Raw genomic sequence first — 21,878 nt, forward strand, 5'->3', positions numbered from 1 at the left:
ATTGTAATGCGCTCCTCCTCAATGCGCAGGAAAAAGTCATCTCCAAATTACAAATGATCCAGAACGCCTCCGCCAGAGTTCTACTTGGTATTCCAAAATTTGCCCCTGTTACAAAACATTTGGCCCAACTACACTGGCTCCCGGTCAGAAGCCGTACGAAGTTTAAGTCCTTATGTATTGTGTACAAAGCAATGCACAATATGGGACCCAAATTTCTCAGAAACTCCTTGAAGCCCCTTCCAAATCGCAGAACGCTTCGTTCCAACACGACCCTCCTGCTTCAAACCCCCAGAACAAGGAAAGTAAACTGGGGAGACAGACGCTTCAGTGTTGCAGCAGCAAGACTATGGAACTCCCTTCCTTTTATCATAAAATCCAGCCCCACATTGCTCATTTTTCGAAAGCAACTTAAGACTTGGTTGTTTTCTCAATGACCCCTTAGTCCTTTGGACTCAGAATTTACCTGTTGCTAGGACCCCTTAGTCTTTTAGACTCAGAATTTACTTGTTCCTAGGATACTGATAGTATGCATAGCTCCTAGCGCCGAGACACCCTCGGGTAATTGTAGCGCTTTAAAAGTCACATAAATAAATAAAATAAATAAATAAGTTTGCGCTATATAAAACTCTGTAAAAAAAAAAAAAGGACAATTTCCTAATTACAATTCACAGAATTTGGAAATCACTATTCCAAATGTTGGTACATCTGGGGCTAGATGTAGGTAATTGCAAATTACCGATTCGAAAATACAGAATTTTACTGATTCGGTATTTTCGAATCGGTAATTGCAATTTAGATAAAAATTCGGTAAAAATTACCGAATCCTTAAGATTCGGTAATTACCAAATCGGTATTTACCGATTCGGTAATTGCCATTCATTCCAATGGGCCTGGAGGCCCATAGGAATGAATGGCAATTACCGAATCGGTAAATACCGATTCGGTAAAATAGGGAAAAAAACAAGGGTGGCAGGGTGTCACTTTGACACCCTGTTGCACCCCTGATTAGTGCTGGTGTGCACATGTGGCACACATACATGCCCTAAGGGCATGTATGTCTGTCACATGGCACAGGTGTAAATGCACATATTTGCATTTACATAGTAATTCGTTGTTTACCACCAACTAATAGTTGGTGGTAAATAACGAATCCTTTGAGCCAGAAGCACTGTTTGAAGTGCTTCCTACATTTCATTTACCGATTCGGTAAATACCGAATCGGTAAATGATGATTCGGTAAATACCGAATCGGTAAATACCGGTTCGTTATTTACCGAATCGGTAAAATGGCCTCCTACATAGGAAAAGGCTTTTACCGGTCGGTAACAGCCGATTTCGGTCGTTACCGACCGGTAAAAGCCTACCTTCATCTGGCCCCTGATCTTTTATTCGCTCAGTCTGACTTATTACACCTGGTTCACAAAGATTTTTGGGGGGGAGTGGATGTGACTTACTCTTGACTTACGCCTGATGTACTCCTGTTTTTCCTGTTTTTCCAAGAGATAGAAAGTTATAATAATTGGCTCCAGTCTGTTGGAATATGAAGATATAATTCTTAAAGTGTGAGGCATGATGCTGTGGAATACATTACACCATTAGAAGAACAAGCTGAGGTTCAGAGCAGTGGCTCCCCTGCAGAATGGGCTCAATGGGGGCCCCCTGACCAGTTGGACACCCTGCACTGCAGGGGCCTACTTGGTAAAGCAGAGCGGATCTCCCATGCTTTTAACTATTTCTTATTCCAAGCCATTTCACGCATTCTGCAAGGCATGCAGTGGCATGGCTTTGAGGGAGAGGGAACCCCCTCCAAAGTAAGAAACCCTATGGGTCAGCCTGCACAGTGGGGGCTGCTGGGGCCTCTGTTAAGCCCCTGGCTCAGAGGAATTCTAAGTGCATGACTCTTTGTTTAAGCAAGTGATTTATCTTTTTCATCCAGCTGTAGGAGGTGTCTACAAACGTCATTGGTTTCCTATTTTTGTTGATTGTGATCCATCGCTCTTTCCATAATATTTTCTTGAACGTCAGTGTATCTTCCTCTAAGCACGATGATGGGTTCAACCTACATCTGTGACTGGAGGTGAGTGTCTGAAAAGTTTCAGCGGTCCGTCCATCATCTCCTTGTGTTTGCTTTGTTTGCCCAGACCTGGGTCCCTTGCTCACTTTCCCACTGGATTCAAGATAGCCTGGCTGATGAGGGGGTGTTACTCCGAAACCAGTCCCAGGATGCTTGTTGCCGGTCCAGGAAAAACCTGGCTTGGCAGTTTGGGCTGGACTGTTCCCATGAGGGACAGGGTTAAGACTGATTTGCTTCTGGCTGGGTCTGAACTGGGGTGGCGGAGTGAGCTAAAGAACGATGATGGATTCAACCCAGATCTGTGACGGGGTGAGTGTCTGAAAAGAGTCAGCACTCCGTCCATCATCTCCCTGTGTTTGCTGTTTTCCTCCAAGCAGACGGAATTTTGTATATGATGCTTTATAAAGTATCTGTAAGAGACTCATAGAAAGGCCCTTTTATGTTTGAGAACTTCCACCTTCCCATAATGTAACTTTTACCAACAACTTTTCAGTACAAAAGGTTTTTGCTTGCTTGTGTGTGCGGGAAATTGAGAAGATCCTATGTTTGTAACTACTCAAAATAAGAAAGCTTCTTGTTTGGAGAAATAATCAATTAAAAAGGCCAATCAATTTGAAAGTAGGTTATCATCGTTTTAATAACTGAAAATAGGAATTAGTACATAGTGTACTGGCCTGGTAATATTTTAAGCAAGACTTTGAAATATTTTGAGTATAACTATGTTCATTAATGTGTGGTGCATAAAGTTTCCAAATGTTGCTTAGCAATTGTAAATGATTGGGTTGATAACAACTAGATAAAGAGTGTGTTAATCATATGTTACTTTGAAGTAGAAAAAAATTCTTACAAAATGTAAAGTCTATGCCTCTGAGACAACGTGCTAAAACGAATAGGCGCGAGCCCCGTAGAACACCATAGGGTACCTAGCCATCCTTCATGTAAGCGACGAGGGGTGCAAGAGGAGTGCGGCATGCATGCCTATAGTGTATTGGTTGAATGTATACTCTGCATACCTACCTGGTTTTAGTGGGGTGTTAGATATGTAAACGGCCTCATGATGGAGTGTCAGTGGAGTTACTTGCGCTAATACTAACATGTTGGAGAGAGCTAGCAGTGGCAAAGGAGCATCCCATGGTACCTCTGCAGGTTACTGGTGCAAGTGTGAAGTGATGAAGAGAAAATGACATATGGAGAAATAACATACAGGATTGTACTTCAGGATATTGAACACAACAATATTGTCTGTTATAAATATAGTGGTCTAAATATTGTTTACAAAATATTGCTCCATATGGTGTTACTTTTATATTATTAACTCCAATGGAGTGATATTTAGACGCTTAACCACTGCGTCAATTCTGCCGCAGTGCGGCGGTTTGAGTGGGCGGGGCCTCGTCGGCCAACGGACGTGCGCAGCACTACAGAGGTAGTGCTTGCGACGGCCGCTGACCGACAGGCGAATCGAAAGGGTTAAGACACTAATGCCCTGATTATGAGTCTGTGTTTTCTGATCCCTGTGCAAGCCCCTGTTTGTGTATCCACTGGGTGCCTTAAATATCTCAACCTTTGTTAAAGTTCGGCTGGTCAAACCTACCAGAATTTAACTGGGGAAACGTGTACAGTATTGCCGTATTGTGTGGATTTTCGTGTGGTAAGCACCAAAATCTACATGTTATTCACCAAAAACTTGTGATAGGTGTTATTTATCACATCCAATGAATAACAACCCCTGCAATATAATTATTTGTGAGGTCCGATAAATAGCACCGTAATTCCGATGAATTTGGAATAAGAGCCTATGTTTACATATTATCACCGATATGATCCTCAGAGGATAGTTTGTGCTTCAAATTTTATCTTTCATTCTTCTCTCACTGGCTCTTTTCCCTATAATAACTCCTCCACCATCTTTTCTTGCAATCTGCGGCAGTCAGGACAACTGCGGTGCTGTGTTAATGGAACGCCCATTTTGCACCCGTGGATGCGCGTGCTATTAGAATTGCTCTGGCTTGTGTTATGTGCAAATTACAATAATAATGTAACGTATTTGTCTTCTATTCCATAACTTTATTTGTACTATCTGATGCATCAATTTACTACTAGAACCACAATGTGTTAAGTATTTTAGTGGAAATTTAAAATGCAAAGCTGCTAGTTTCTCTGAGGGAAGCCCAATACATGTGTCAGAAGTGGATTTGATCTTGAAAATTATGGAACAGAAATTCTCTATTATGATGAATTATACTTTAGAGCTGATGGCCTGGGCATTGTAATGGTGCCTATAGAGAGTACTGGATTTACCCACCACACCAATGTCTGGTGAGAGATCTTTTGGTGTGTAGCACAGGGAGCAAATTTGTGGGTGAGGCTGATGGTAGAGGAATTTGTAGTTTTGGGAGAGGTGAAGGGTGCTGATGTTGGATCTGCCATTGAAGTTGAGTCAATTGCGGTGAGTGCCAATGCTTTGTGAAGACCTGGCTGTGATGCTCTGGACAGTTTGGAGGTTGTGGAATAGGTTATTCCACCGACTCAGATTGATAGAGGGTAACATTCTATGTGGGGTTTTCGATCCATCCAACTACAATTCATTTGTCATCCAGTGATGCGGGTAGAAGTGACAAAATGAGTCTACTTTCAAAGAAGAAGACACAGAGAATTGTGGTATTGGATGATGAATGGTCTCATCTGTGAGTAATGTGTCCGAGGTCTCAGTCGAGCATGGCGCTCGTCTTTGGATTTTGTGGCCTATGGCGATGAACTGTTGTAGAGCGATTGATGACCACAAAGGACCTCCAGGAATATAGGAGTCTAGACAAGCTTCCATCATTCATGCACAGGGAATCAATATAGAATGGGTGAGCATAAGTCCCAGATTCCCGCACTTGTACACAGCCACATGAAGAAATGCTACAATACTGGCAGTATAAACACAGGAACAGGCTTCCTTTATATGCACTAAACTGGGACAGCCTGGCAGGCCAGGGCTTTTGGTGACATTGACACGTCCTCTCTTGTAACAACACTAGATCTAGATAGACCATACTATTAACAACCATGGGTGGACGACTCCCCGATCATTATCACAGGCCCCACACCAAGCGCTCCACATCAAGGGCAGTGGAGGGTAACTGACTTACTCCTGCAGGTAACTTTGATACAACATCAATAACCATTATAATGTCTCTCTTTTTTTGTTTTCTCTTCTAGGGACCTTTCACATAACGAGATCACCTTTCTAGATGTTCAGTTCTTCGAACCTTTGACGTCCTTGGAGCAACTGTGAGTGATGCTGTGATACGTTGAGTGATGTCCTGGTGAAGGTCCAGGTGATGTCTGGTGGGGGGTGGGGGGGGGGGTCTAAGTTACCCTACAGTCATCTCACTTCTGGAACAAGGACATGAATAAAAACTATAATTATTGTTACCACTTCTGAGACCATTGTTATCGCTAGTATGATCACCATCATTGTTAGCCTCATCATTCCTTGTATTATTATTAATATTATTATTGTTTTCCTCATAATAATTAGTAACAAACTTTGTCCTGAAGAAGGCAGAATATTAGCCCTTGCTAGCCTAACTATATTATAATTGTTATTATTATTTAAAAAAATATATATATATATTTAGGTTAGCAAGGGCTTAAATTCTGCCTTCATCCGGACAAAGTTTGTTTTAAATTAATATGATAATGTATGTTAATAATATTAATAATAATAATAAAAATAATAATAATGAGCTTTATCCTTATTGCCATAATTATTTGTATCAGCATCATCATTGTTGTTATTTTGTTGTTATTTTTTATATTTAATCTTCATGAAACAAGACAGAAGTTGACCTAAAAGTTGAGCAAACCTACTATCATTGTCCAGTTCTAACATAAGCAATGGGCAGTAAGGAATGGCATACTTTAAATTATTATTTATGCAAGATGTTGCCAGCATTCGGCATCGTGATAGAGTGACACAACCCATGGGGGTTGGAAGTAGGAGAGAAGGAAAAAGAGGACGGGTTTGAGACCAGGGGCATGAAAAGTTAGATGGCGGGTCTTAAGCTGGGCCAGAGAGAGGCACTAAAGTATTTGAGGGTGGATTTAGGATATGGTACTAAATAGAGTACCCTTAAGGAGCACCCTTAAGGTGCCTGTGATTAAAGGTGTTAGAAGCCACATGAGGATGCCAAGAGTAGCACCTTCCCTACCATATGACTAGGTCTTATCCAACCTTCCAGCTTTTCTTACACCACCCTCCTTCTAGACCAACCTGCCCACAAGTTCTTATAACACACATGAGCACTCATACTGAAACTCAACAAAAACAACAGGTCCAGGGGTCCTGGGTCTAGATAATAATTCCTAGGAGATTGAAGGAACTGTGCTCGAAGCTCTGGACCGTGATAGCTTCGCAAAATCAGGTAGGGTTATGTATATAAGAGCCAATGTTCCTTCCTTTCAAACAGATAGTTGATCAGCAAGGGTAAATCTTTATTATCCGAATGTTTTACTGACAAAGACTGTTATTCCATTTTATGTTCATTCGCCACTTAATTAATCCATTTCTCTCTTGATTTGATTATAAGTTTTTAGAGAAAAGACAGCCGACACGTGTTTCGCCCGATGTGGCAGATGGCGCTAGGGCTTCCTCGAGGCTGAACAGTTTCAACAATCTTACTCTCAAGTCGCGATGATAAACATTTCAATGCAAAAGTTGAACATCCACATTTTTTTAAGAAAGATCCTCAGTAGTCCTCGGTTAAATTCGTGTTGGCAAGAATCCGGCGGGAAAAATGTCTAATCAAATCAAGAGTAAAATGGATTAATTAAGTGGTGAATGAACATAAAATGGAATAACAGTCTTTGTCAGTAAAACATTCGGATATTAAGGATTTACTCTTGCTGATCAACTATCTGTTTGAAAGGAAGGAACATAGGCTCTTAAATATATAACCCTACTCATACTGAAACTGTTCTGTTGTACGGCATTGCTGGATTGGTTTGCCTTGATTTCTGCACTGCACATTTCAGAATACAAAACTCGTTGTACGTTTGTCTTGGCTCGAGCACTGACTCAGTGCCTTTCTGCCAGTTCCACCATGTAAGGTTTGTCCCTCTAGCCACTCCCCCTCAGATTGTCTGTATTGGCCAATTATGAAGGTTGCAAAGTATTAAAAATGAAATTTGCCACAGGAAAAATCCAGCAGAGGTAGATTTCCCGGGAAAGATCCTCTTCGTTTCTGCCCAAAAAAGCACTTTTAACAGGAGAATTTCCGTAAAGTTGCCTATGATGCATGGTTGGGCATCAGTGTGATATTCCTGTCACACCATTCTGAAAGATCTTACTTTCCTGGTTGCCAGAGAAGGCTCTTGTTTAGGGTCTTAACTTTTGTAGGGGGCCTCTTCACCATTAGACCACATCTTCTCCAAAACACGCCTCCTGTAAAAAATTGAATCTCCACCACTAGACAGTATATTCTCCAACAGGCATCTCTTTCACTAGACCACACTATATATCTCCAACAGGCATATCTTTTACTAGACTACATTATATATTTCCAACAGGCATCTCTTTCACTAGACCTCACTATATATCTCCAACAGGCATCTCTTTTACTAAACCACACTATATATTCTCCAACAGGCATCTCGTTCACTAGACCACACTATATAGCTCCAACAGGCCTCTCTTTCACTAGCCCACACTATATATTCTTCAACAGGTATCTCTTTCACTAGATCACACTTCTTGCTACAGAGCTCAACTCTTCCACTAGGCCACATGTCTGCTAATACATCTCACTTCCCAACACTATGCCATCATTCTTCCAATAGACCTCATCTACTCCACTAGGCCACACTTTTTTCCAGTAGGCCACACCTATCCACTAGACCACATCTTATCCACAAGTCCTCAATTGGACTAAATCTCCACCTGCCCCATGTCCTTTCCTAGCCTCCCTCATCGCCATTAGATCACATCGCTTACAATAGTACACATCTCTTCCACCAGTCCATGTTTTGTCAGCTAAACCACAGCCCTTCCATTACATAATATCGCCTCCACTAAACACATTTTTGCTAGACCACATCTTTAGTAGATCACTCCCTCACAAAACCCCAATTTCAACTAAACAAAATCTATCTAACTACACCACGTCTCCCTCCCTAAATCCCACCTTCATTAGATCACCCCTCCACAAGACCCTGATTTCCACCAAACTAGTCTACATCTGCTTCACCAGATCATATTTCCTTCCATTTTTTACGTTCCTTGCAAGATCAGAAAGTTAGAGTTTTCTAAACCATGTAATAACGCGTGACCTCCAACAGACAGAAGCAGATGTTTAGCCTTAGTGATCTAAAGAAAAAACAAGGACTAAATCAATACAGATGTTGAACGTTCACCCTCTTTTTTCACTGTTTTGTCTTACAGAGATTTAAGCAACAACCAGATTTCTACGCTAAAAGATGGAATATTTGACCACTTATTTAATTTAACAGAAATGTGAGTATTTTTTTTATTAATAAGAAACTGAGAAGGAAATTATTAAAAAAGGGAAACGGAGCTAATATATGAGCGGCTTGTATCCGGCTCTCAGTAACTCATGCTTGGAATCTCATTGAAATTCCACCTTTATATAAGATTGCAAAATTTGCTCCTTGTTGTATTATTTTTTTCAGCAGCAAGAAGACCTTTAATACTGTTTGCTTTGATCAGTAAAAGATACTGGGCTGAAAATATCCGCTGTAATTTGCAACAGAATTTTGCACATTTTATTTTCGAATTATAACCAGGGAAACTGCAATGAAACTGCAACGAAGAACCAAATTATGTAGCAGATTTGACTAAATTAAGTGAGAAGAAAAGGCAAATTATGCAGCGTAGTGTGGTGCAATCTATGTTGGCATTTCACTAATTTGGCATTTTAAAATATATGTTACACTTTCGCCACATTAGCACATGTTAAGAGCCCAATATAGCAATCAGCAACTAAAAGGCGAACTGTTCCCCACCGCGCAGTAGGCAGTACCATATTTTAGTAACTTTTGATTCCTTTTAAACAAAATTTTCTTTTGTTTAAAACTGAAAATTATGTAGCACTTAGGTGGATTATGTGGTAAGTGCTGCACATCCTTAATCATCTACGCGGAAGCTGCAGAATCTCAAAATTGCAGTGGATCTGATTATAACGCTCAAGTTACGCCATCTGAGTAAGCAAACACTCCTGATTGCAAGTTACAGCAGACTTTTTCTTCACTCTTGTTTATGTGAGTACATAAAGCGGTCCGTAGCTCATATTTAATTTGATTTTAAAAAATGATGGCCAAGTCTCTTGGACAAAAAACGAATCAGGGACAGAAATGGAATCCAGCGACTTTGCAGAATTAGGCACAACATTAATTTATTTTTGTATTCTCAACAACATATGCACTTTTGCAGATTTTAGTTTTAAAAGGGGTCGATTAATTTAAACAGACGGTACCTTCTTAATTAAAAAAAAAAAAAAATCTGGGGAACTCTTGATAATTCCAACAAGCTTGGAGTCGGGAACAGAAGAGAGTAAACTAGGGGGTGGGAAAGGGTGGGCGTAGTGGGTACGACCGTTCCACTGCATGGAATTGCAGAGGCCCGGGCAACATGGCATTTTGTCCTCTCCATTAGCCAGTGGGCTGGTTTTAATATTTTGGGATACAATGTGGTATCCCCTTGTGGTGGCATCTTAGGTGACTGCCAACATGCTGCCACATGCATCGTCAGAAGGAATTGCGATTCCTAAATAGCGGTTTTTAAGGAATCGCTATTTAGGAATCGCAAAAGCCTATGCATGTAGGAATCGCTATAAAAATAGCGATTACTACACATTCCTTAATTGCTACTCGCAAATTGCTAGTCGTAATTAAGGAATGCTGTCCCATTAATTGGAGATTGCATGAGCAATTTCAAGGGTACAAGGGTGTCAAAATGACACCCTGTTGCACCCCTGAAATTGATCTATGCACATATGCTGCACACACATATGCCCTAAGAGCATGTGTGTGCGCAACATGAAACTTTGAAAAATGCACAAAAGTGCATTTTTCATAATTTTTGCAAATTACCATGAAGTTCAACTTCATGGTAATTTGCTACTCCTATAAGCAAAATCGCAATTTTTTTTACTTTAATGCATTGCATTTAAGGAATCTCAATTTGGGATTCCTTAAATGCAATTGCGATTTAAGGAATCGCAATTTAGAGATTCCTTAAATTGCAATTTTTGCATTTGGGATGATGCATTCCAAATGCAAAAATACTGGTCGCAAAGGGGCAGCTTCTGAAAATCTGCCCGTTTGCGATCGGTTTTTCCTTTGATGCATGTGCCTGAGTATCTTAAATATAGCCCCCACCATGGTAAAAAGTGGCCCATTAGTAGCCTAAACGTCAGATGCTTAAGTTCAGACCTAGTCCAGGTGAGATTTCAATGTAAGACCCTCTCACTAATTTCCAAGGAAATGCTCTCCATCCAATCAAAGGTGAAGACCAACATTCCATCTAGGTGTCAATGGTCGGCATTGGAGCTCCCGCTTCTCGTGGCCTGTAAATACAGGAGGAGTATCTGTTGGCTAGTCGATCAATTTGGCCACCTGTTTTAAGTGGATCACTCTCCTTGTAGATCAAAGTCGCTCAACTCTTGACTTGGCCAGATTCTCCTGGGTAACACGATCATCAGAGTTGTCACCTTGCTACCTCTCATTTCATCACAGCAGAGTTATTTATAACAAAAAAAGTATTGATCTGGGACCATGCGGTGACCTTATCACAGTCATCCGGTGACGCTTACGGGGTCTGGTTTTGTAGTTTCAAAAACCCTGCACTGAAAGCACGCTTTGCAGTCCAGCTCTACTTCTGACAGTATCTACTACGCTCAATTGATAAAAGAAGTCTTTGTGTATTTTCATCTCTAGGCCCCTGATTGGGATGTCAGAAGTATGCTGTGACTCTGGTGAAGTGTGTTATCTTCTATCCAGTAAATTCATTCATGTTGCCTTCTCTACCACTGCTTCTACCTCTGCAGAAACCTGAGCTCCAACCCCTTCCTATGCGACTGCAAGCTGTCCTGGATCCCCAGCTGGCTGGAGGACAAACAGGTGACAGTCCTTCAGCCCTGGGACACCAAGTGCCACCAGCCTGACCACCTCTCTGGTCTTCCGCTGCTCAACGTCTCCTTCTCCAATGCCTCGTGCGGTAAGAAAGGGTGGGCGAGAAAGTACCGGAGGGTTTGTGGGATTTGGCTCCATAAGTCGACTTTGTGCTTCAGTATGTTTTTTTTCTTTCATCTTTACTATTAAATTCAATAGCTCTCTTATTTTGTGGCTGTTTAGTCTTCCCATTATCCTAATTGCATAATGTAAGGCAGAATATATGTAAAATAATTAGGATAAAAGGTTCCCCTTAAATGTGCTGGGTAGGCCAACCCCATTTCCAGGACACGTGCCTTTAAAGAAATTGCCCACTTGACCCCTCAGAATGCTTTACAAACTGTGACATTGGCCAACTTTCTGTATTGTATGAAAACTCTAATAGCCTAGACATTGTTCTTTCCAGATCAAATGTTTACAATAATGAGAAATACCTGAAAATATCACTGTGTTGAACCAAAAATGTTGGTCCTACCTGCATCCTTGATAAATATTAGCTGCAGCCCTGTATTCCAGGTTTTGACCTTGATGAGGTCGTTTTCTGATTTGTTTCAAGTGAACATAAATTCACAGAAGGTTGTGAAATTACGCCAATTTGTTTTTAACATCAATGACAGCTGGTCTGATTACTATTCACTTCCTCTTGTGACGTCAGAGGTAGAATTTCGCTCTGTGATGCAGCCCATTGTGATTCATTTACGACTCAGTTGGTGAAATGTGACCAAAACTATCAGACAGCCATTTAAAATGCTTAGGTAAAGTTAACCTTTTTGTCAAATCTCCACTTACAAGATCGCTTCAAGTGACTGAACAGCATGTTGAAGAATAATTCTGGGTTGGGAAGCTATTTTTTTTGCTAAAGTTTTTTTAAATCAATTTGTAGTTGAAATAGTCTGTGTTTGCTGTAGCCAATGTCTGCTGCTTATTTCTCCCTAGATGCTGACTACATTGCCTGCCTGCCAAACAACCATACGGGAATCCCCGCCATTGTTGCCCTGTCACCGGTGTCTGCTGGGAACGCCACTCCAGAGTCTTGTGCGGCCCAGTGCTATGCTGGCGACTGGACACATGGTGCTCTGGACCAACATGAGCGGTGCCTGTGCGGGGACCAGCTTCCCCCGGAGACTTCACTCGGCTGTTGCCCGATGTGCAGCGAGGTATCTCCATCGAAGCACTGTGGACCATCCCTCATCCCCACTGTTTTCCCATCAGAACTGTTGGTCAACTTGGCTCCTCTCCAGAACCCTTACAGCATCTTCGAGGTCATCTCACTCAATGCCTCTATGCCCATATTCTCTGGCACTCTCCAGTGGAACTTTGGTGATGGGACTGTGTTGGCCAATGCAACTGGCCTAGCGACCTTCCACCAGTATGTTCTACCTGGATATTACAACCTGACGGTCAGCCTTTCCGTGGGGGATAAGGTGGTCTCAGACCAGGCAGTCGTGGAGGTGGAGGCTCCCCCAGAACATGTGGCCTTGCAGTGTCCCTCTCCGGTGAAGACCAACTCTAGCTTGGATCTCAATATCACCATCCGAGGAGGCACCAAACTGGCAGCCATGTACAGCATCACCACGGAAGAGGGCCAAAGAGGTGAGTCCGATATGTGAAACCGTACATCGCGGCAAGGAGGCGATGGGGTAATGAAGCACATGAGTGTCCATCTCTCACCACACACATAACCTGTCACTCACTGATGGTTCAAGGCAGTAGCAGCAAGTGCATGACATTGGCAATTACTTTTACACTCTGACACAACAAAACATCTGGATCTGGGGAAAAAAATATGCTCCCCAAAGTCTCACATGTAGCCTTCTGTAGCTTACACTATTGACTATTTTTTTTAAAGTAGGACATGCACTCATCACTTAACTATGAAGCCTATCTCTTAAAGGTAACAATACTAGTTTTTAAATATTTTTTTCAAAACAATAACCTCCAATTATAGCCAAGAACAAGTGGAAGTAAGCAGAGCGGCAGACGTGGACCTATAATATGGCCCCATCACAAAACATGCTATTTGAGCATGTATGGAGTAGAGCACTGTATGCAGGGGGTGTGATTACCTATGATGGGCTAATCTGTCTTCTACCACCAAAGATGCCACTCACATATAACCAGCACATGATGACATCTTCAGTGCCTTTAGAGACATTGCTTCCAATGCCTGTAACGTATGACAAGCACATGAAGACATCTGCCATGCGACAAGAAACAGGACTTACAATGCCCAATAGCTCATACAGAGAGTGAGTCACATGTTACAGTATAAGAAATACTGCTTCACCATGCCTACTGACCTGTTACAAGCTGGAGTGGGCATCTCTAATATCATAAGAGATGTCTGTTAAGTTGCCTTTTAACCTATATCTACAGAAAGATGTCAGTTACAGTGATACAAGATTTCATTCTGTGATAAAAGGCGCTATATAAAAATATGTCACCATCAGCTTTTACACCATAAGTGGCGGTGCTCACAGCACCTTGTTGATGCCAGTGTGAGTTTACATATTTTCTACCATTATAAACATCAGTGACTGTGCTTAATGACTTTACTCGCTTTGCTCTCTAATAGAGGCATGAGAACCATAGGAACTATTTGTATTTACCAGAAAAGCGTTGGGTGCTTCCAACCACTCCTCTGCACACAAGACAAGAGCTCTTCGACAAGTTTATTGCTTCAATCAAAGGCCAAATATCCACTCTAGGAAGCCAGCTGCACCATAGTGCACCCACTCCCTTATATCTTCAGTGGCGATGAACCTTAATATCCCGCCAAACTTGCCACCTTTATAGCTATTTCCGAGGACCATATCACAGATTATCAAGCAGCTGACACCATCAACAGCACTTCTTTATGCTTATATGTATTCCTCAACAAAGTAGACATACTTTTCCATTACTTCACTCATAACAAAGCTTGGCCAACCTTTTTGCTTTTATCCAGCCAGCAACTGTAAAAAAAAACTTAAACACTGACACAAAGTTTCTGGCAAACTTTTGTATGCCTCTAGGATTTAAGATGAAAAGTAAGATCCTAAAACCTTAAAACCATTTCACTTGCAACATATCTACAATACAACTTAATTTTAAATGACTTGTATTGTGGCTTCCACCTAAGATTGGTCACATTTAACATCAGGGAACAATGTCTTTATGGCAGCGAAGGACCAGCCTGCTGGCTGATCCTCCTCCATCTCTACACGGCATTCAACACAGCAGGCCATGTTTCAGTATTTATTTGCCTTGTGAAGAATTTGAGTGGAGATAGGATAACCCAGCTTTTGTTTCTCTACCATTGCATGTACCACGTCAAGTCAGGTATTGTTCCTGTGGTGTATTCCATCAAATGCCTTCAGGATTCAACTTGTACACCTACTAGAAAGAAATAACATTACCTGTCACGTGTACTCGAACAACATCAGTGACATAGTTCTACTTCTGATGTGCTTGAGAATCACTCGCTGGTCTTGGACCTTCTGCACGTGTGTCATTGAATGAGGTGTATCTGGCACTTCATCAATGACTCTAGAACTGAGGTTGTTCTTCTAAGACTGCCACATGCATGCTATTGCCACTCAGCTAGCCCTTCCCCATAGGCTTGCCCCCACCAACATTTTGCATGGATTGTAACCTGGAAGTAAACCTTTGATAATGAACTTTCATTCCTTCTGCATGTAAATAATGTGGGCAAATTCACATCTTGCCCGTGTTGCTTCTGGCTCCTTGGGATCTTGCCTGTGTTGCATTGATCTGGTTCCGGGAGAGGTCCACTTCTGTATTGGCATCTGTAATGGCATAGTTGATGTCTTTCTGTTAATATGACGTCTTAGCTCCAAAGATTGCAGAACAATGTGATCAACATCATTTTGGTCCTAAAACAATCGGATCATATCCCCTCTGCTCTCTGCTCACCCCACTGGTTACCACTCGAGCAGAGGACTGATTTAAAAACAATGAGCCTGGTTAAGAGTTCAGTGGTAACTGAAAGTCACCCAATTTCTAGAGCAAACTACACTATAGGAATAGTATTGTGGAGAAAATCCAGATGTTGTAATCTACTCTATATTTAGACTTCCCTTCAGAAAGTGTCTGATTTTGGATAAAAAATGTGCTTTCAATCAGATAAATTGAATCTTACAAACAAAGCTGTCCCAGGTCATGTGCTGACTGTTTTTCAGAGCTGTTGCCCCTGAACTACCAAACTAATCATTCAATTTTACAGCCAGGATGTCATTGTGCAATCCAAAAGATTTGGTGGGGGGTAATTCCGGATGTATGACGTTACAATGCATACTTTTACCACGCATACCTTTACAACGCGGTATTTACAACGAATACCGTTACAACGCATAGCGCTTTGGGGTGCTGGATAGTGGTAAGTATAATTTTCTATTCCAACTCCAGTCCCCGTGGACACTAGGGAAGGTGTTGGATAGAAAATTAAACTTATTCCCTATCCTAGAGCGCCCCCCAGCGCAATGCGTTGTAATGGTATGCGTGGTAATGCCTGCGTTGTAATGGTAGTGCGTTGTAAAAAATTCGTTGTAAACGTTACATACCGGTAATTCCACTCTCAAGGAGAATCCCCATTGAATACTATTCCTCTAACTTGAAGCAAACTTTGGAAGTACCAGTCAGGGCTGAAAAGCCTTCTCTTCCTGAAAGAATGCATTCTACCCCTGAGTTAACCATCTCTGTTGCCAGCCTTGATTTTCTTTACTTGCCCTGTTGCTAAAACACTTGCCCAGGCTGTGACTCTGAAGAGTTTGAAAGCATGTGTGGGAATGTTACTTAAATAACAAATAAAGTAAATATGAGATTACTCTATCCTCTGACCTTTCCCATCGCACATGCACGACCAAAGTGACATCACAGCTGCACTCTTTTGGAAAAAAAAGTATGGAAGCATGGAGGTATGCAAAGAATTTAACATGTCTAATATTCTGTTCAAGAAGACATAAAATGATTTGATCTTGTGAAAAGCCAAATGTCTCGCTATACTATTAGCCAGCACAGAGACCCAGTTCTACAGCTTAGCTGTCAAGCAGAGAAAAAAACTCTGCTCCCAGTTTTGTTGCTAAAGCAACACACTGCTTACTGGCGGATGGTGGGCAAAATTTCAACCTAGTGGGAAAATAGGGATCAAAATTAACCAAGAATAATAAAATACTTATGGAAAACTTTGCATACAACTCCTACGTCATCACTTTTTATGGGATACGGAACGTGAAATGTTAATGTTTATGCTTAACTAGCAGGTCAGTAGTAGCTGGAACCTAATGGTACCTCTGTTGTGTGGATGTAGCAATTGGTAATTCACAGTTCAAGCAATGCTGTCACGCATTTGTTCTCTTCAGCACCTGCTGCGCATTGTAGGAACCATCACGCACTGTCTTACATGTATCTCACAGTTCACCTCAGCTGTGATGTTTGTATTTTGTTTGCTGGCTCCAGTTCCCCTCCACTGGCGACGAGCCTCGCTGGTTCGATTGCTGGTGTACCAGCCCAAGCATGTCAGCAGACTATACCGCTTTTATCACAACTGTACACCAATAATCTACACTAGCGGTGACCAATTACTACTGCCTGAAGACTAACAGCAAGAAGCAGTAGCAGTAGCTAGCAAGAAAGTAAGATTTCTACTGGTGGAGAATTTATGAAGTGTGCATGCTGCCAAGGAATGTTCCCCCTGCAGAGATATCTAACTGGTTGGACTTTACGCCTACGTGTACAGAAGATTTTAGATTAGAAAGTGCTTTAATTCAGTGTATGGTAAAGAGAATGACGATGATGATATAGAATATGCTATGAATGTTGTGAGGCAATAAGACGAGAGCACAAATAAAGATACCATATTCAAATGAATGTTTAATAAAATCGAATTTAAAGGTTTAGTAAAGTCAGCAGCAAGTTAAACCATCATATCAGAATACGTTTTTACAGTAAATGGGATAAAGATGTTGGAGAATAAATAACGATCAATGTCAAGCTGACTGAGTATGGAGGAGCAAGTACTGAAATGGTGGTTATGTCATTGCTAGTATTGAATTTAAAAATAAAGGAAAACAATGGTGACGATTTGCCTTGCTAAGAAGGGGGCAACTCATTAAATCTGGGTCCACTAAGCTGGCTTAGGTATGACATTAAGGCCAGGTGAATGTAGTTTGGTTTAGCAACTGCTTCAGTAGTGTTTCAAAGGCTGATGCAAAATATCTTAGAAGCCATGCCAGGTGTAAACTATTTTAAGGGTGACATTGTAGTCTAGGTGGCAACATAGATGGAATATGATTTCAGAAGGACAATAGTGCTCAAAAAGTATAAGAATAGGGTTTGACACTCGAAGCTAAGAATTTCAAATTGAAGGTTAATCGTGTAACTTATTTAGGACATTTTAGATGAAGAAGGTGTACAACAAAGAAACAGATAAGTAGATATCAATGAACAGGCTTAATCCTAGAGGAGAAGGACCAATTGAGATACTATTTGTGGTTATTGACGTATTACTCCAAATCTGTAGAACATTTCTTTGAAAAACGAATGCTATGAGAAATGTATTGAGGAATTGTAGTAGGGTTGAGTGCGATTACAGAAATTTCGATAATATTATATATATATTGAATATGCTATCATGCTCACTAAGTGAAGTAGAAAGAGTTTTTTGGTTGTCATGTGTGTGAAACTAGTGGTATTCTGGCCATACAGATGTTTTAAAACACATATATGGGGTTTATGATATAATGTGTACTGATTATAATCCTCTCATTAACTTGATGATGAGGGTTTTAGGGTTAACATCACCAAGGATTACAAGATGGTTAGCTACCTTACAAGTGTACAATTTACCAATCGAATTTATGTCAGCAAAAACTATTGTAAAGCAGATTGGACTTCAAGAATAAAGTCAGCGAGGTTGGAAAAATGAATATATGTGATGATAAATTGATAGGAGAATAAGGCTGAGTAGTATTTTCAGACACAAATATGGGGAAGGCATTTTAAAAGAAGAATACAAAAATACTATTTGTGAAGATACATTATTGTAAAAGAATAGAGAATGGTTAAGAAACTGTTTGACAGAAGATAGGTCAGATTTTCACAGGTATGTCATTACCAAGGATGACGATTGAGGGAATTTTGGAGAATTAGATGGGTACCTCTAAAAGTGCTGCCCCAAATGACCCTAGTATGGTCATTTGGGGCACAGCAAACCCAAGAGGTGATTGACAGAGTTGCATTGGTAGCCAGGTATCAACAGCGATGAGGTGTTCTGGTCAAGGATTGTACCATCTGTCAGACAAGTAATTAAATGAATGAAGTTAAAGCCCAACTGTTTACACTGGTGCAGCATCAAGATAAAGCTTTTTTGGAAGGTGGCTACATATATGATGAGACCAAATGATATTCTAGGTGGACATAATGGTTTTGCATTGATTTTGATAAATTCCCATCAAAGTGGGTAGAAGCTGAGTTCACGCATACAGTGAGAAACTATTTTGCAAATCAGGATACCAAGAACAGCTTGTATAATGGGGTACAGTTATGCTCAGAAGACATGTGCACATTTCTTAAGGATAGTAATATTGATCACAAAAGGGCAGTGTTATACAATCTCAGGGCAAACAGACTTACAGAGAGATCAAATGGAGTTATTGAAGTAAGGCTGCTGTTGGCCAATGGAAATATTTTTCAGTGGAGAGGAATGGCAGAAGAAATGCAATGGTATGATATATGATATGACGTATGACTAGCGGCCACTCAATTAGTGGTCAGAGGTATGTTGAAAGATTGGGGGCAATTAACTCTCAGACTTAGTTGTAGGTGTGATACAAGAGGACTGTTGATACGATTGATTAAAGGAAAATAACAGGTGGAAGTAAAACTGAAAGTATGCAAAACACATTTTTCTAAGAAGTGGGGTTTTAAAAAAAGGTTGAATGAAGAAAAGGAACAAACTGCTAAAAAAAATAAGTACTCCAATAATGTAATAAAGGTTTGTCTCAGCAGTTCAAAGTAGAGTTGGAAGAAGTGCAGTTACTTTGGTAGGTGATTCTGGGTGAAATAAAGAAAGGGTGAGGATTGATTGTTGAGATACTACTGGCAAAAGTGTGGATAAGTAAGTTGTGGTAGAGAATGGAAAGATAAAGTGGACAAACGTATGAAGGGTTGTAGGGAAGAGATGCTACCACACAAGAGGGAATCAATTAGAATGAGACAAAGTCCAAAGAAGTTGGACAAATAGGTTCTGTATATCATTAAGTTGCTGTTTATGGTTATTGCCCACATTTTACAGTTTGGTAATATTGTATTATAGTTGTATATATTGTATTATAGTTCGTTCTATTGTATATATATATATTGTATTATAGTTCATTCTACTAAAGGGGTGAGATGTGTTGTATGCAGTTATTGCTGCATTACATTTTATGTAATATGGAGCATTCACGTACCTCCTCGTACCTAGCGGGTCAGTAGTGGTGGTGGCCTGATGGTGATAGAAGCTGCTGTATGCCAGTTAGGGCTGTGTAATTAAAAAAAACTGAATTATTTAGTGGATTCTCTTTTAGAATGCAAAGGCATTTGAATAATACCCTAGTCCCTAAAGACGAAAAAGATGGGTGCTATATAGTGAGCACTAAATTATAACAAGGGTAGTAGACCGTATGCGGCAGGAGACCTCACAGTGATCATTTGCTTTTCTCCTATTTAGTTGCTCCAACATGTCCTCCAGGTGGCACCTTTTTCACTGGGAACAATCACTGCTACCGGCTCATCGTGGACAAAGCAGACTGGTTCGATGCTCAGCGGTTCTGCCAGAACAACGGCAATGGAGATCTGGCAGTGGTGGGCAGTCTAGAAGTCCAGAACTTTCTGATCTCTCACATCATCAGGTAAACCAGCACAGTCAGATGTCTGTCTGCTTCTAGAGCTTGTTTACATGCATTCAAGGGAGGAGGTTATCGGCAAGTAATTGACATGTGATTCAGACCTTGGAAGCCCGAATGGCTGATGGAACCATTAAACATATCCCAATTGTCTGGGCTACAGGCAGAAACATGTCTATTCACCTAAAGTGCACCTTCATAGAGTGAATTTATTTGATGCCTGGAGTATTTTGCTTGGTCTCCTTGTAGGCGCCGTGCTACGGGATGTTTGTCTAACAAGTAGAGTTGTTGTCTAATGGGGTCAAAGAGAACCTTGGGTGGGAAAGTGTGAGCTTTTGGAAAGAGGTGTGAACTTGTGTGAAGAGGTATCAATAGTGAAAGGAGGCGAGCGGTGGATGTAAGCCGTAGTGTAGTGACATATTGTGAAGTCTTGTGGGGTTAGTGTGAGGGAAGCTGTTGTTTAGTGATAGGAACTGTAGTCAAGCGGCAGAGTACTGGAGAAGGTGTAGTCTACTGGTATAGGTATGTCCAACTGCAGCATGTTGTGCTTTTGTGGAGAAGGTGTGGGCTACTGAGACAAAATATGATCTTTTATGTAAAAGGTTTGACTCACTTTCTCATGGAGGAAGCTGTGATCTTGTGGACGTGTGTAGGTTCAGTTCGTTAAGAGTTTGGTCTAATGTGGGAAAAATAAGTCTATTTGAAGGTGTGGTCTAGCAGGCAAAAGGTGTTGTCTTTGGAGGTGATGCAGTGTAGTGGAGGAAGATGTGGTGAAAAGTCTGTTTCTAATGGGGAAAGGTGAAGTGTGTGTGATCATTGGGTGGAGTCGGTATCTAGTGGCTGGAATGGAAGTGTAGTGTAGTAAAGTGCATTTTTTAGTAGAAGTTGTGGCTTAGCAAGGTGAGGTGTAGTCAATGGTTATGAAATTGGTTTAGCGGAAGGAAGGGTAACCTTAGGGTGAGGGTGTGGTTTAGAGTGGGAATGGATGGTCTTATGAAGCATGGTGTGATCTACTGAAGGAGGAGTAGCTCAGTAGTGAAAAAAAATGTCGGACAAGAGGAATTATCATCTACCTGTGAAAGGTGTGGTCTAGAGGTGACGTGCATGGTGTAATGAAGCAAGGTGCGGAGGCACATCTTGCAGAATACTAACTGAATGTTGACAGTCTGTGAGGAGATCTGCAGTTCCATATGGTTTGCGGTTGGAGCCTGATAGGTAACAGAGAAAGGAAGAAGATAATGATTACTTTACATAATCTTGCTACATGGTACGTACGTGGTCTCCAGCTTTGAATTTTCTTTCCCAGAAGTTGTTATCCTCTGTTTGCTCCAGGAACATTATCTTTATTATTTTAGTCTATCCTGGGAGTGTTGTAATTCAGTTACTACCTATTTGTGATAAGTATCCCCTGATGTAGGCTAGAATGTCATATCCTTACCCTCCTTCACCCACATAACGTGTCTTATATCAAGATCTCTAGTTCTCGGAGGAAACTTCTACTGAACAAATTTATATCTATAGTGATGTAGTTACTCTCTTTAAAAACTTGAATGCCTCTGCCACTTCCTTCCTCTTATTTTTGACATCTATTGTGTAGTTGTTTAGAACCTCAAGGCAGAGAGGTACAGAACACTAGGCAGGGTTTAGTGGGAAGATGTGTTAGTCTTGTGAGGAGGTCTGCTGTGGAAGGGACCTTGAAGGATATGTTATTTGCTGTGCCGGTCACTGCTTCCATGCATTGC

General features: G+C 41.1%; 1 protein-coding gene across 1 annotated transcript in view; it reads left to right on the forward strand.

Moving 5' to 3' along the window:
* The window catches only part of PKD1 (polycystin 1, transient receptor potential channel interacting), a 464,326-nt gene that overhangs the window by 198,891 nt on the left and 243,557 nt on the right, over positions 1 to 21,878 (forward strand). The window contains exons 2-6 of the mRNA XM_078664851.1: positions 5,282 to 5,353; positions 8,505 to 8,576; positions 11,128 to 11,297; positions 12,188 to 12,844; positions 19,962 to 20,142. Coding sequence (XP_078520977.1) covers positions 5,282 to 5,353; positions 8,505 to 8,576; positions 11,128 to 11,297; positions 12,188 to 12,844; positions 19,962 to 20,142 — 1,152 coding nt within the window. The remainder of the gene's footprint in view (positions 1 to 5,281; positions 5,354 to 8,504; positions 8,577 to 11,127; positions 11,298 to 12,187; positions 12,845 to 19,961; positions 20,143 to 21,878) is intronic.

The sequence above is a fragment of the Lissotriton helveticus genome, chromosome 10 (assembly GCF_964261635.1).
Source record: "Lissotriton helveticus chromosome 10, aLisHel1.1, whole genome shotgun sequence".
Lineage (NCBI taxonomy): Eukaryota > Metazoa > Chordata > Amphibia > Caudata > Salamandridae > Lissotriton > Lissotriton helveticus.